Source organism: Thunnus thynnus, chromosome 14 (assembly GCF_963924715.1).
Source record: "Thunnus thynnus chromosome 14, fThuThy2.1, whole genome shotgun sequence".
NCBI classification, from domain to species: domain Eukaryota; kingdom Metazoa; phylum Chordata; class Actinopteri; order Scombriformes; family Scombridae; genus Thunnus; species Thunnus thynnus.
The window spans coordinates 16,674,298-16,690,642 of record NC_089530.1 but is presented as its reverse complement, the minus strand read 5'-3'; the positions used below and the strand labels follow the sequence as shown (position 1 = coordinate 16,690,642).

General features: G+C 41.2%; 1 protein-coding gene across 3 annotated transcripts in view; it reads left to right on the top strand.

Annotated features, from left to right (window-relative positions):
- The window catches only part of lrmda (leucine rich melanocyte differentiation associated), a 268,523-nt gene extending 253,708 nt beyond the window's left edge, over positions 1–14,815 (top strand). For all 3 annotated transcript variants that reach the window (XM_067610265.1, XM_067610266.1, XM_067610267.1), the window contains exon 7: positions 13,150–14,815. In XM_067610265.1, the coding sequence (XP_067466366.1) occupies positions 13,150–13,229 (80 nt within the window). In that variant the 3' untranslated portion in view covers positions 13,230–14,815. The remainder of the gene's footprint in view (positions 1–13,149) is intronic.
- The last annotated feature ends 1,530 nt before the right edge of the window (positions 14,816–16,345 follow it).

The following is a 16,345-nucleotide window of genomic DNA, read 5'->3' as shown; positions in this document are numbered from 1 at the left end:
CCTGATTGGCTATTGTGGGTTCATCGGTTTTCATTCGGACATGACACCACATAATTTGACACAACTTGAGCATCATACTGTATGATGTCACCAAAAATACAGTTTCCAATACTTTAACCTTGTATTTACATTAACTGTTTAGTTACATGCTGTATTTTGTTACTGTTTAACAATTGCACTGCCATAAGTACATTTTATATATACTTATATGTATATCATTCAATTCAGAGCTATTTTAAATCATTTTACCAATATTTACATTAGACTTTACTAAAATGGAAAAAAATGCTGTATTTATGAATGAATTAATAAATGTAATAGACCATCCAGGTAGAAATAACAGGAATTAATCAATAAATGCACACATACTGTATATGCACACGTACATCCACATATACATTAACCACTTAACGTGTACCGTATGTTACCTCATTGTTATGACTTCTTAGTGCTGCACCATGAATCAAATTAAAAATAAGAAACTCAAGAAGGTTTAACAACATTAGACATTCACTATACATAGGTTTACCTCTCAAAAGCGTCTGTCTCAAGCTTTCTAGATAAAAACTGTCAATGCAAAACTTTATTTATAAATAACTATTTTAGCTTACTACATCACTGATCCAGATCACCATTTGGATCAAATATACTTGACATGACTCGAAATAATTCACTGTCCATTTCAGCTCACAGTATCCACAGAAACATTAATTTTCCTAAATCCCCAAATAGCGCCATGTCTCAGTATCATTAAGATAGAATTCTTGATCTCAACAGTGCACATAAATAGTAATCTATACTTTTTTTATGCCACATAGTGACAAATTGTGCTAAATACCATATGTCAAGGTACCGTTTTGTCCATCATAATTTGACTGTCAGTGCTAGAGACAGAGGAAATGGGATGTGAAAATGAGTGTGGTCGATTGAGGTCCAACAATGAAGGTTACACACATTTTCAGCTGTGAGAGAGACAGAAGCAGGGGACACACAAAGACAGGGTGGGAGAGCATTGTTAAAGGATATTTTACCATGTCCTTTCGGATTAGGCCTGGAGATTGATATCTTACAGTCAGATGAAGCTCTGATGTGAGTGATCCAGCCCCTCCATCATTGTGACATGCAGCTCTTGGCTAACGCTCATCTGTGTTGATGGGCACACCCTGCGCCACAAGGGCTCTGGTTAACATACCCACCTTCCTTTCTCTCCGTCTCTTTCCGCCTCACTCTGCCATCTCTGTTCTCTTATTTCTATTGCCCTTCTCCCCTGTTTTCTGTCACCATGTCATGTCCAATCACTGTTTGGCTGGCCAGGCACTCAGTCGGGCAGGCAGGGAGCAGGAGCCCCAGGTAGAGAACTGCCTAACAGGCGTCAGGATGGGCACTGAAATGACTCTAATAATGGGGTCCCTGTGTGGCCCAGACAGGCCAGTCAGTTAGCAAGGCTGGGATGGGGAGTAATAAGTGTTTGATGTTTGCAGGGGAAGGATGTGTGAAGGAGTACAGCCAACCTTGGACACTCCGGTCAGGCAGGTGCAGCCAGCCAGGGTCTGAGGGTGGCAACTGTGGAACAAGACGTCAGATTAGTATTGATGTGTGTCACACTGGAGGTTGCCGAGCTGTTTGTTTAAGAGAGTATGTCGGAGTGGTAGCAATCATGCGGTAATTGATGTCTAGTTCAAGAACAGAAGCTAGAGGACAACCGGATCTGCCTGGTGCTGATTGGAAGGTTTTATGAAACAACCAATTTTATGGTGTGATGAAAGAAAAAAATGCCCCATAATCTGTGCATATTTATATGCATGTGTAAAACTCCAGCAGCAGTTCCTCTTGTGGCTAAATTTGCTGGCCATCTTTGATTTGATGGAAATTGCCACTGACAGGTAGTGAGGTGCCATTTTGTCCACTGATGCGTGAAGTCCATCATTGTCTGTGTAGTTGAGTTTAGTTACCATGGCACTTAGCGACTGACATTGCTTTAGAGCCAGCAAAACACTGTCATTGTCATGTCATTTATGTTTTGCTAACCAATTTTCGATGTGTTCCTTGCTGAATGTTTCACTGAACGCCTCTAGCTTTTTACAGTAGGCATGTTCAACTAGACAGAGTTTCAGTGCCCTCTAAGTATAAACTATATTTCAACCCCTCAACACATTTAAAGCAGAGCCCTGATATCACAGGGACAGGTTGCCCAGCACCTTCCACTGATAAAGCAGCCTGTTCTCACAACGAAGATGACAGTATAGGTTGAAAATTCAGCGAGCAAAGACAACCTATAGTTACGCCATCTAGTGGCCATAGTAATCATGACCCAGGGAGGGAATGTAGCTCGGATTATGTCGATATAAGGTAACAAATTTTCATAGGTGGCAGTGTGGGTGGATGGCTAGAGAGATAGACGGCAAAAAGTGGACGCAGAGATTGCTGTTTGTTTCCAATTTCCAACTGCTAGTGTCATGTTTCTAACTGCGAGTCAGGACAGTTTTTTTTAAAAACCGTAACTTCCATCGTCATGGTTTTTACTGTTGCCATGACAACAAAGGTTGCGTAACTTTAAGGACTTAAACCCACACCACGTTTGAAGTGATCATTTTAACCCAAACCGTGATCTTTCCCCAACCCTAACCAAGTGCTTTTTGTGCCTAAACATACCCAGACCTTAACCACAGCATTGTTACATCATAAAACGTCATTATTTTTTATGATTACTGCCAATAGGAATGGCATATTAGAAAATGCTCCTGTGGGTCGTTCTGGAAACGCTCCTATGAGCCGTTCTGGAGTGCAGGTACAATCAACCTATGTGATCATTTCATTATGAGGATGTGTTGGATAAAGCCACTGCTGTCCTTTCTACTACGGCTATCTAGTAACAAGCTACTTCCCTTTGAACAGTTTTATGTGGTTGTAATTGACCTGACAATGGGGTTCATTATGCAGTCCCTTTCATGCTGTTTTGCCTGATAATTATTATTTAATGTGTTCAGATGGAGAGCATCATTAATTCATCCCTTCCTCCAATGTCAAAGAGATGAACAGTGAAGTTATCACTCTCTGGTGATTAATATTATGCTCTTTTGTTATTGAATCCTGTCCCAGTGATTAAACCTTCATTGAGTGACTCACCAGCCGCTCTTATTAACGGCACCATTACTGAACACAGCCAAAGCTCTAATTGCTATTTTCACTTTTTCTTTCTATTTCGGTCAGAGGTTTGAACCACTTATCTGTGCTTTTCTTTTAATTAGAAATCCTGGGTGTAATGAAGAACACAATCGATCAGTGTCAGTGCATGTGTGGTGATTTGTGATCCACATGTTGACGGAGAAAATGAGCGCTTATGATTACTGGCGTCATTAGTGGTTTCATGTGCCCTTAAGGGTAGACGAACTCTTTCAATAACTCTAGCAGTAAATAACCAGCTTGTCATTACTGTGCTTACAGGAGAGCTTTTGTTACTTCACATGCAAGGTGTGGGTTGTCTGTGTGTTGGCTTGATGACAGTGGATGCCTTGAGAAAGACACTCCAAGGGGACTTAGGACTTTATAAACTAGCTGAGTCCCCCGCCTTAAACCACGCTCCTCTTATCTCCAGACTCCAGAGCTACTGTAACCAGTGTTCTCTCCTGACTCTATGTGGAATAAATGTCACTGAAATTAATTTCTCCATTTTTTTTTCATTAGACCCCCCACAACGGTAATCTCTTTCTTCAGTCAAAATTTATGTGCCCCAGAATTCAATTTCCTTCTCATCCTCATAAGTTGGAAGTACAAAGACTAATAGGCATTTATCTGGTTATAACTGTAATTCACCTATCAATGAATAATGCCATCCTCAATATAAAGTGTTTGATTATAGCCATTTAGTGAACTGACAGTGATGGAGTGTCATTTTTCATACATGAACCAATGCTGCTGATGAGCTCAAAACAATGCACTGCATTGCATGTCTGTTTATTAAAGACAGTTTTATTGCATAACTCATTAAAATTCTGTTTATTCTGTCACTAATAACCTTAATTACATGGCTAGCCTTCCCAGTAACAGTAGCCATCAGTTATTGAACCATATAGAAACAGAGTTTGTGTTATTGGTGCACTTTTAGGAGAATCATGTGGCAAAATCAGCCTGGTATTGATCAGGGCTGGTTGAGGCACGACCCAGCAACCTTCCCCTGACAGTCTATCAGCCTGTAGCAATAGCAAATCTTTCAACTCTCCATCTCCCACACACACACACTCTTTTTTTTATCCTTTTTTGGCCCTCTGTGTGTGTGTGTGTGTGTGTATGTGTCTGTGTGTGTGTGGGCGGGTGTGTGTGTTTTGTGTTTTTACATCGGAGTCATGCACACACACATTCCTAAATATTTCTCTTTTGGTCTCAGGTTTGGACTCTTCCACCCCAGATAATTGAAAACTCCACACCTAACTATGAAATCAAAACAAAGACACCCAGTAAAAGTTTGGTCTGTGACAATGGAAACAAAAATATGACACATCATAATGATTTAAAGCTCAAGAATGTGTTAGTATACATTGTGTGTTAGTACTGTATATATACTGTGGTCGAGGAACATGATGTTTGAATGGGTGACAGACTAACAGCTGACTGACTGACAGGAAGTGTACAACATGTCAGGCTGCCTGCTGAGAAGTGTTTGGAAAGTCTGACGTCAGAGCCTTGTCAAGTGTCAACAGAGAAGGCTACAGTTATGCTGTCTTTCTCCGGTTTGATGGATGGGCATGACATTATGAAGGCTTATTAAGCCAAGACTGTTGTGTAAATTATGATCAGTTCAGCAATTGATAGTTGTTGCTTTTCCTAATGTTTATATGAAATGGCATCATTTATATGTGTGTAGTATATGTTTAGCTGCAGGATGTTTTACTGTCCTGCGTGCTATGCGCTCTTGGTTAGTTGTTGTACTTCTTCTGTTATAGGCAGTATAATCCCCTCCTTCCTGTCTCTCCTGCCCTCCTTCCATCCCTCCCTCTCTGCCTTCTCCCAAGCGTCTGCCTGGGTGAAAAATGGGGTGCATTTCCCTGATAGCCTGTGTGGATGTGGAGAGTATAAATGGCTAATGAATTACAGATGAACATTGATGCAAATTAATCTTCCTGATGTCCCAGGGTTATATGGCAGCTATTTAAAAGTTTAATCAATATGCTGAAGTTGAGAACATGCAGGCGCTGCAGTTGTTTGGCCGCAGTAAACAGCCAGGAGGGGAACAGAGAAGGCTTGAGCTCAGGGCATGCATCATAATGACAGCTATTTATGTTTAATGGACTAAATATTTTTTATTGGGAGAGGACAAATGTCACTTTAATTCTCAAAGTTATACACAGGAGTTTTGTTTGAGACCCAAGAGACAGATGACACCTCAGCTGTTAAAATAGTTAACTACTAGATAATGTAGAGTAAGCATGGATTTAGTTTCAACATGTAATATTAAGCCTTCACTTTTTTTGTAGAACTGCACATCATAAAAATGATAAGGTGGACCTTGTGTTGGTGTTATCAATATGTTTTACTTAAGGTGATGTTCCCTCTTGCTCTATTTCTCTCACTACTACTCTCTCCCCTGTATTGAAATTGCACTGCCACCTTCTTAGGTGGAATATAATTCTACCAAAACACCAGGTCTAATTTTTAATGTAATAAAGACATCTAGTGATGGAGATCATGTTATATGATCAAAAGCTCCAGAACAGCTACTAAGTGGACTTTGTATTTTGCTATCAAGTTTTGTTCACACAGAGCGGAGTGCGATTTTCTGAACTTGGTACATGCAAATTACACTAAAATACACACAAAAAAATACACAATAGGTGTCTATTTTTGACTTACCATAAAAGTGCATATTCAACTGGAAAATGCATTTCCTGCAGAAAAATGCGTGTGAATGCTGACAGCTGAAATAAATTGCAAAGCATTGCTGAAAATGCAGAGATCTGGAGCAATTTTTTAAAATCTTGTAGCGCCACCTATATGTGAAATTATATCAAATACTATAGACTTGTTCAGCATTCCCATCTGTACAACTTTGCCGAATTTGGTTACCATGGAATATTACATTAAAGAGATATGGCAGTTAATAAGTAGTATGGTGGTGTTTCACTAATGGCCACAAGGTGGGGCTGTTTGTTTCATGCTTCAGTATGTTGTGCATATTCTCATCAAGAACTTGTGTACCGAGTTTAATTTTATTAAAGACAACAGAGTTGTGGAAATATCCTGTCATAATATTACAGTAGCGCCCCTTGTGGGTAGATTTGTATCAAACGTTACACACTTGTGCAGTGTGGCTGTGTGTACAACATTCCCAAATTTGGTTTCAATCCAAATTAGCAAATTAGCAGAGTTATGGCCCGTTAAGTGCATCAGGCCACGCCTTCAAAATTTTGGTAACCAATTAGAGACAAACAGAAGCAACAAATGTGTTTACCCAAAAATCCAAAACGGTGGGAACATTTTCCAGACGCAAATCAGCATCAATGCCTCACAGTTCATGAGTTATTAGCCAAAACATAAAAACGTAGTAACTGACCACATGGTGCCGCTTTAGGTACCATCTTTTAATATGTTAAATATTTCCATGTGGGACACCTGTCCATGAAGTATGAATACTTCAGCACCTTTAGTTTTTGAGATATCAGCTTTCAAACATTCCTCCCACAAACTTTCCATTATACATTTTAATATTTAAAAAAATTATATAAAATCACTGGTATATGCTAAAAAAAGAAAATTCATAGCATAAACGTCTTTAAAGAACTTAACATTTCAATATTTGAATGGTTTCTGTAGCTAAAAGTATGCAGAAGTCGCTAGCGACTGAAAAACGCACGGAAGAATAATAAATAAAGCTTTGAAGAATGAACAACCTGTTGTTATCATTAGCAATGCTGTAAAGACAGTGAAGAAACTGCACAATATAGCTGACCCCTAAAATGGAAAAGTATAGTAAACTGTCAACATTGTTTTTACAAAGCCGACATTTGAAATGCTTTTCCTGCTGGGGAACAATGTAAGTGCAGCCTGTTTTTACAGTGTATGTTGTGTTCTGTTTCTCTGTGGTGCATTTTACTGTTAAGAAGCAGCTGGATGGCAGTTGGAAATATACTTCTGGAGCAAATACTGTATGTCCTGCATGAACATAGCATTCTGTTCCTGCTGGCATCTATATTGGCCAAATTGAAGCCAGCTTCAGTCACCTAATTGATTTCATTTGATTGGCCCCACCGTCTTGACTCTGTGAAATCAAACAAAGGGTTAATGCATATTTCCATATTCAATAGACAGTTAACTTGGATATACTAGTTGCTTGGTACCATCACTGTTTATCTCTTTTCATCATTGGAAATATTTAACAGGCACTTGTAAGGAAAAATATACAAATTTGCAAACACACACATATTCACACGCATACACAACATACCAATACTAAGTGAACATTTTCATTTCTCTATATGGCAATGTGCTGTGGTTACCAGCCAGCTTCTCAGTAGGCTGAATCACTGTCCACTGACTGTTGGTTTATGGGACGTAGGGAGGTTATCTATCTGCGGGCCTCCCTATAGAGAGGGGGTGGCGACTCCATCTCATGACGTTGGGCTGAACTGATAAAAGGACAGCCGGAGATGGATCGTGTCCACAATAATAGCCATGGCTCACAGCAGCCTACACCCCAAGCTCATAAGTCACTCTCGCACCAACTCTTGTGGATGCCTGCCCCCAGTTCTATCTGACCCCATCCCCCACCTGCCCGGCAGTGTTATTTCAGCCCTTGGAGATAATACAGAAAGTGTAATTGCCTTGTTAATTGGCTTTTTTCCCGTTGCATTTTTTCCCTGATGCATGGCAGCACTGATGGAATTGTTGGCTAAGTGGCCAAACTAGAGGGTGGGACGGAAAAGGAGAGGAGGGAAAAAAATTGCAGCAAACAAGAGGAATCAAAGAGCAAAAGAAAGGAATCGAAGAAAGCAAATAAGAGAGTACAGACTGTAGAGGAGGAGGGAGACAGAATGGAAGCAGCTGAGACAAGAGGAGAGGATGGACGTGAAAAGGAGACAGGGCGAGAAACTAGGAGTGGAGGGAGTGGATTCATGCCGAGAATAGATAACCTTGATGTTAAAAGCTACATCCGTCGGATGTGTCTTTCTGTGACATATTGATGGCCCTTGAAAAGAGTCAAGCTGATTGTATGCAGGGAACAATCATTAAACCCACTCCATCTCCCTCCTCTCTCTGTTTCTCTCTCTCTTTCTCTCTTGTGTAAGTGTTTGTGCGTATGCATGCTCCAATGTATGTGTGATGATTAAATGCAGCGATTTGAAGCAAGGAATGTTAGATATTATGAATTTGGAAACCCTAAACTTAAATGAAAAGAAGCTCTAGTTGTAGTGTTTGAGATGATTTTTTTTAAAAATTGAACGATCCCAGTGTGGGAAAAAATCTAAAACAAACTAAGTAATGTCAATTTAAGAGTTGCGGTGCATGTATGTAAAGATTGACTGGAACTCCATAATATCACTTGGCAACTCAGAGGAAGTAGCAAACTTAAAGTAATGTCACCAACACACCACTCAGTGACAGAACAGGCCACCCCAGAAAGCATTATTATTATTTTTTTAGATTCTGCACTTGCACATTCAGGAAACTGTATTTTGATTTCTTCTCTTGTCAGTTGATAACATGTCTTCAACTGGCAAGGAGAAACCTATGAGAAATACCTGGATCTCTACAACCCACTGTCCTGGCATTATCAAGATATTACAAGATATATGAAAAAAAAAAAAAAAAAGACAGAGAACCCAAAGTTATATTTTTGCCTTATTTGATCAATTACTGACTGTTAATCCCCCAGGCTAATGCAATGCATTGGCTACACTCTCTTGGGTAATGTCCCTTGAGCATTACAAATCTACTCACAACACATGACACGAATGGAAGCAGAAGAGGAAATACTTTTTTTTGAGATTCGTGTATAATGTGTCCTTGTGTAAAATTGAGGCTTGTCTGTGTGTGTGTGAGGCAAATACTATTTAGTGGACACATTTAAGAGCTATAAATGTGCTTAGATACCCAGGGCATAAATTGAAATGTCCTGGGTAAGGAGTATGTCCACCAGAGCCAAGAGCATGAGCAGGACTGCTGCAGCTAGATACCCTAAAATCTCACTACGCACTGAGTGACTGACACTGTATTGATTACAGTGCTTGTAAACCCCTTTTTATATATAATGGTCATGCTGTACAACAAGGCAATAAAATATCACTGATTGCACCTATAACAGAACTCCAGTAAAGAGGAGGTTTTTGTCTGCAGGGATTGGTTTAGTGGCCCTTGTAATGTATAGAACTTATACATGCCCTCCCTGTAGCTCCTGATTATACTGTATGTTGAAAATGGATAGATTCATGCGAAAAATAAGAAAAAAAAAACTTTTTAACTGTGTGCTTTGCTTTGATATTGAAGTGCTGTATGTAGGAGGCTTTGTACAGCTAGCTTACTCACACTGTGGCAGAATGGCGCGTCAAGCCCCCGTTGAGAGGACACATGCTTTGGGTAATCAGCTCTGAAAAGACCAGACTGTGTGACGATGAAGCTACTCTGCTGCATTCACCAAGAGGACGATACAAGATACCGACTTTACAGCCTTCTAATAAAGACAAGAGGGTTAGCTACTCCCCTTAAAAACAACAAGGTGCTGCGTGACATATGCAGAACAAAGGCCTGATTGTTCCTCCACCAGGGCATGATGGAAACATTAGCCTCCACATCACTTTGTTAATCTGTCACTTTAATGGCTGCTCCCACTGTTCTCACTGTGTGCTGTGTTTGTGTGCTTGAGATAAAAGTGTGTGTTAGTTTGTAATAATGTGTTGAGGGTGGGTGTTGATTCAAGTTTGCTCATCCGTGGCTTAGGATACACGGAGGATATAGACTACTGGGTCCTGGTGCTCTACCACTTGTTATTAAGTATCAGTTCATCAGGCAGAACCTCACAGGCGTGAGCATGGCCTCAGAGGCCATTATGTAAGAGTAAGTTTGGCTCAGTTATTCCTTTTTCTGTCTCCCACCACCCCGTCTTACTCCTGGTTTCTCTCATAATAAGAGCAAGATCTTGCTGTGCAGGGAAAGCAGTGAACTGAAATGTGTTTATGCACAATACAAGCTGCTTAATGTAATGCTGAAATGTAGCTAGACCTTGAGCCCAGTTGCACCAAAAATTAAGAGACACATTTACGCTCTCTTTCACCCACTGGGAACCAGACCTCATCCCTGTTCTTTGTTCTGTTCTTTTCCTTAATTTACTCTTCCTCTGCTCCTTTGATCACAGATATAGCTTTTTTAAGCACTGTAGGAGAGTTAGTGGTCATACATTGTCCAGAGCTTTCTGATTGGTGCTGGAGAATCACAGAATGTGTTCCCTCCAATCCTTCTCAGTCCCCACAGGCTAGTGACGAGCTCAGCAGAGTGTGAAGGCTTGAGGGGCCTTTAGCTTTAGTTCCTTCATCTGTGAAGGTTATCTCTGAAAGGCTTTGGTTGCAACCTACAAATATATCCCCTCTAGGTAATGTCTTATAGGAGCCTCGGTTCTGGTACCTCAGTGGGTAATCTCTTTAAGGGCCCCACTCCTGGAGAGAGTTGAGTTTCTCGCCGGGTAAGCTGTGAATATGTGAAAGGCCCCGGCGCCCATGTGATCAGAGCACTGTGAGACACCCCGAGTCCTGTGGTGTCAAGCCCAGTCTCCAGCCGTGGCACCTATATCCCCAGGCAAATCACGGCAGCTGGAATTCCCCCCCTCGCCCCAACCTCCTCATTGTCAGAGAAGCGCACGCACACACACACACACACACATGCACAGACAAACACACACGTGTATGTACCCCTCACACACCAGGGGAGCAGGCAGGCATGGAGCCGGTCCCGGATTTTATCGGAGGTGACAGCTCCTCACACTTCAGTGTTTGGATCACCTCAAGTAGCTGGGCTATGAGGGGAAATGAGCACTGCTCCACTACAAAGTCCAGATTTAGATTGACTGAGCTTGTCCTCGGGCCTGTGGGCTGCTGCTGCTGCTGCTGCTGCTGTTGCTGCTGCTGTACTGCTCCTCCGCCTGACAGAACACCCACTACTGCTGCGAGGGACTGGTGTGTGTTTGTGTATGTGTACGTCGGTGTACTGTATATGTGTGCGTGCATGGTGTGTGTGTGTGTGTGACTCGGTAGAGCCTACTTTGAAGAGTCAGAGAGAGTGGGGGAAAGAGAGCGATGTGTCAGGTTTGGTTAGAATTGAGGGTGGCATCAGAATATGCTTGGCACTAATATGGCACCAGTATCTCTGTCCCCGTCTCTGCTTTCTGTCACTTAGTTGCCATTCTCTCCCCGCCCTTGACAATGTCTCTTTGGATTATGTGATTGGACTTAGCGCTTGGAGCACCCCTCATCCCTTTGCGACACCGCCTCTCCCATAAGTCTCTCGTCTCCTGCCCTGTCTCTGGCCTGGCCCCCCCCCACCCTCCCTCCTATAATACACTTGATGTCTATTTAAAAAAGCCTGGCGAAAGCTGTATCTGTTCTCCTGTCAGAGGATCATTGACAGCACTAATGCCACTTGTCCTTGCCTCATTTGGCGAGAGGTGACACCTAGCCGCAGCCCACCCCATTCATCAAGTGGCAGTGGGAGTGCTGTGACATCAGAGTCAACGCAGACCAGTCACATTGCTCCCGGCAGCCCTCTCCTTGGACGGCAACACCTCTTGTTACAAGAAGAAAGCTCTGCTGGCCATCTTGTTTTCATCCTGTGAAGTGCACAGAGGGCATGTGGCTACAATTTTAGGATTCTGGTTGAATGATTTTTTGTACGTGGACATTATCCATGCTGAACGTAGTTCCTACTGTTAAATAGATATAAAACATAAATTAGCCTCTGTAATAGAATAACTGCAAATATTTTCCTTTGTTGTGATGACCTGTTTAACTGACTTCCATTTGACTTTCTTGGCTAGTATGCCTTGTTTCAGCAGTTTAATCTCAATTGAAATTGAGAGAAGAACTATTTTGTTTTTACTTTGAACCTTAAGATTGAGTGGGAATAATAAGAGGGCTCATGTTGTTGTTACTCAGTGGAAAACAAAGTCACATCCAAAGCTACAGGCTGCTGTTGATCAGACATTTTCAGGAAGCAAATCAAATGAAACATAAATGTCTTCATTTAGGGCAACTTTTTAAGCAGAACTGTTACCATGATGGTATCATGGTAAATGTTGCAAAAGTGGTCTTCAGCAGCTTTATTAGCCTATTACATGCATATAAGCTAAATACACAGGTACGTGCCACACCCCTGCCTTTGCTCACTGTGATGGTTCAGTGTGTGTGTGTGTGCGTGCGCGTTTGTGTATGTGAGTGGCTGTGAGCTTGTTGCTATCAGGACTTTGCCTGAGGTTGTCATTCTACATTTGCAGTCTTCTTCTGTAGTCTTACTTAAGATGTGGTCATTATTTAAGATCCAGTTCTTATTTTTATAATTGAGGCACATTACAATAATAAACTATATAGATACATCCAAATAAGCGTTTATGGCTAATTGTGCTATGAGAAAGTAAACTTGACTTACTAGTCCAGTCAAAATGATGCTACCTCCATCTCCAAGGTTTACAGAGGAAGGGCCCCTCCAATATTTACAAGCTCTTATTTTTTTGCATTCTCCATGCAGTGCTGTTAAGTTTTTTTACATTGGTAGTTGGTCACATTTATATGATATCAAATATCATACAAACAATATCAAAACTTTGGGGTGTTTCTACTTTGTTTTGAGTCAAGGGCACTGAAATATTCCAAGAGATACTGTACATACTGTTTAGTGATGTACATGGTTATATATCTATTGAGCAGAGAAGGGAAATCAAGTCACAAGTGGTAACTGTATGTTGATGCTACGTGTTCATGAATGAAGCCAGGTGTCAACAGGGTCAAACAGTCTGGAGGCTGAATAGTACAAAAGAAGGTGAATACGATCAAATGGATAACTGTTATTTTATTGTAGTCACAAAACTTTCAATTCAGTCTTTAATTTTAAAAATGTCTTTTGAAAACTACAAGCATGACCCACACCTCACCAAACTTTCTCCTATTCTGTTTTTAGGCGTATTCGCCAAATGCCGCTACGTCTACTATGGCAAGCATTCGGAAGGCAACAGATTCATCCGAAACGACCAGCTCTGATGGACAGCTGGTCAGACAAAAAGAGGGACATGAATGACAATGGATGGTAACAGACGGAAAGGAATAAATCAATTCATTATTTATTAAGACCGCTGGTGATATTTCAGTTCAATTCAAATATTTAAACTTTATCAAAAGATGTTATGGTTATGTAAGGGGAATGTTGTATGTTTTTTTCTAAAGATCATATTCTAGCACTGTAGTAACTGCCTCCTCTGCTGAGTTGGGTCTGCTTCTGTCTCCCTGCTTCAAGCTCAGAGTCAGAGATGACACTCCCACTGACATGATTGCCTCTAAGCATCAGCAACCCCACAACTCCAGACACACACACACACACAACACACACACACACACACACACACACACAGACAAGGACAGTCTCTTTCTCTCTCTCTATCTCTGTGTGTCTTACCCACAGTCAGTGACAAACAGATCCAGCCAATTGCGTGCTCTTTTTTGACAGCCATGATGGATCACCCGTCCACTACTGCCACTAATCAAGGGTGAAAGGGGTGACGGTCACACACCTGGGGCCTGACATGGGCTCATCTCTCTCATTCCCTCTCTCTCTTTCACTCACATACACATAGACACAACCGCAGTTTAAAACATTAAGACATTGTGGGAGCGCCCCGGTAGCTTGAATGGTTACTGCACATGCCACTTAACCACAATGTCCCTGTTCACTTCCAGCCACGGACCCTTGTTGTATGTCATATCCATCTTTCTCTCCCCTTGTTTCCTGTCTGCCTCTTCGCTGCCCACCAGCCAATAAACACAAAAATACCAAAAATCTTAAAAAAAAAAAAAAAAAACATTAAAAAATTGCAAAGACTTTGGCACAAGATTTATACAACCTGCTTAAACATTCCTATGATGTTCGGTCCAAACTTGAGTCTTGTGTAGTTTTTTGGATAGAGGAATGCTTTTCTTACTGTTGTTTAAATGAATTTTATTGAAGTTACTTTATCTCTTGAGTCTCTTAGTAGAGGAAAAGAAATGTATGTATGTACTGTATGTCTGATTCACTTGGGATTCTGTTGCTGTATGTTTTAGCATATCTGATGTAATATTAATTCAGAGAAAGTTATTTCTTGAGGCGATGTATTCAAATGCAGCTTTAAAATCAAAATCATTCCAATACCAGCTTAAATGAAGAACAGAGTTGTAACCAAGTATGCATTCCAGGTATATCGTTTTCTATTATGATGCCATTTTTTAATGTTATTTTGCTAATCACTCTGCATCTTCAACCAGTGAACCACTTCATACTGAAATATTCCCTTGATTATTTACATTGCACTGTGATGCGTTGCAAACTAACGATAAGACATAATCATCAGATATATAATTTTGACTTAATTACAATTACCAAAAAAATGTTAAAATGCATAGTTTTAAAGTGTTGTTTACATTTTATAATACTTTTCTAATCATCATGTTTTTACTGTGTACTCTTAATGCATAGAGTTCCCCAGGCAGCCTTTCAATCTTAAATTCTGAGATGAATTGATCATGTGATATAACTGATCTGATGTAAACTGTGTATTGCTGGTTGTCTCCAATGATTAAAAAAGTTTAAGTCACATGTTTCTCTTGTCAAATTGTTACAGAGCTTAATGTACTCCGGTGCTTTCACATGAACTCATGAATACACTGTTTGCTAATGATCAAATGTCCATCATGTTAATGACCTTTAGAGTCAGTCAACATTTTAATAGCCCTGTGTTACTCATCATTACAACCACAAAAGTGGATGAGAGTAATATCCCTGACTGCAAAATCTCATGTCAAGTCATGAGATTACATTACCTACTTGTTTAGAAGTGATGTAGCTGATGAGATAGAGAGGAGCAGCTTGCTGTAGTTGGGATTTGAAGGAAACCATGTGGCGCTTCAGTCCAGTGCATCAGTCATCCACAGACAGATGAAGGAAAGGTCAGAGATAGCCTCATGCAATGTTTGTTCACTATGTCTGTATCTGTTTATTTCTTATTTCTACCAGCTTAAATATTTGTGTTACAACACTGTGTGTCTGCACGCTCATGTGAGAGTATGCGTGCCTCCTTGCATGTGCTTATAAACCACTTCCTACAGGACTGTGTGACCATATTCCAGCTGACATGCCGTTCAGGAGCCTGGTCACTAGTGCCGGCGTTTCAAAATGACAAGGTTTATTTGTCTGTGTTTTGATATGCTCAGAGGAAACTGGGGCTGACAGCCTGAGGAGGCAGGAAGAGGGGAGCCACAACAACTTCCCCCCCGCACGACACAAAATGTCATCCTTCCCCTGGCTGCGGCACGCCCAGCCATCCTGCTGAAAAGAGCAGACATTTAAAACTTTGTGACATGTGTCACAGGCACTGCCATTGAGCCAGTGCTACTGACGGGGCTGGAATTGACAGGCCCCGAGCCACCGGAGCTGGCTGGGGGACACACCGAGTTTGGTGTGTGTCACTTCCTATCCTCGTCAGGGACGCATCCCAAGCTGCCACACCAACACAAACTGCATTATGGGATGGGCGGGGAGTGCCACAGCGGGTTGACATATGCTTGACATGCGCCTTTGTGCGTGCGCAGGGATGAATGGGATTCCTGGCATCACAGACAGTAGATTAATTGAGGTATGAGCCACAGATCTACCTGTAGGCGATGCCCTCCTTGACCCTCTGCTCCGTCACTGCTGCTGCTCCTTGGGAACTTCCTGGCTGAACAAATGGCACGCCACTTCATCAGAGCAGATCAGTGACATTCTGCTATAGAAGCCCTGCAGGCTGCTTAGCTAGCCACTGTGTGTGTGTGTGTGTGTGTGTGTGTGTGTGTGTGTGTGTGTGTGTGTGTGTGTGTGTGTGTGTGTGTATCCATGCTTGTGTGGGCACCAACTGAATGTCTTTCCACAGTATTTGTAGTGAATGTTAGCTGTGGCTTTTAATTTGTTTGTAGTTTCCTAGAAATTAAAAGTGACAGTGTAAATATGATAAAACCAAATACTGAACATTTGAAAACAACCACAAAAAATATTTTTTTGAGTCTAAAATTTAAGTTTTATTTCATACTACATATTTAGGTTTAGAGTGTGTACTATAGTGCATCCACACTGAAAAAGTGACAACAAT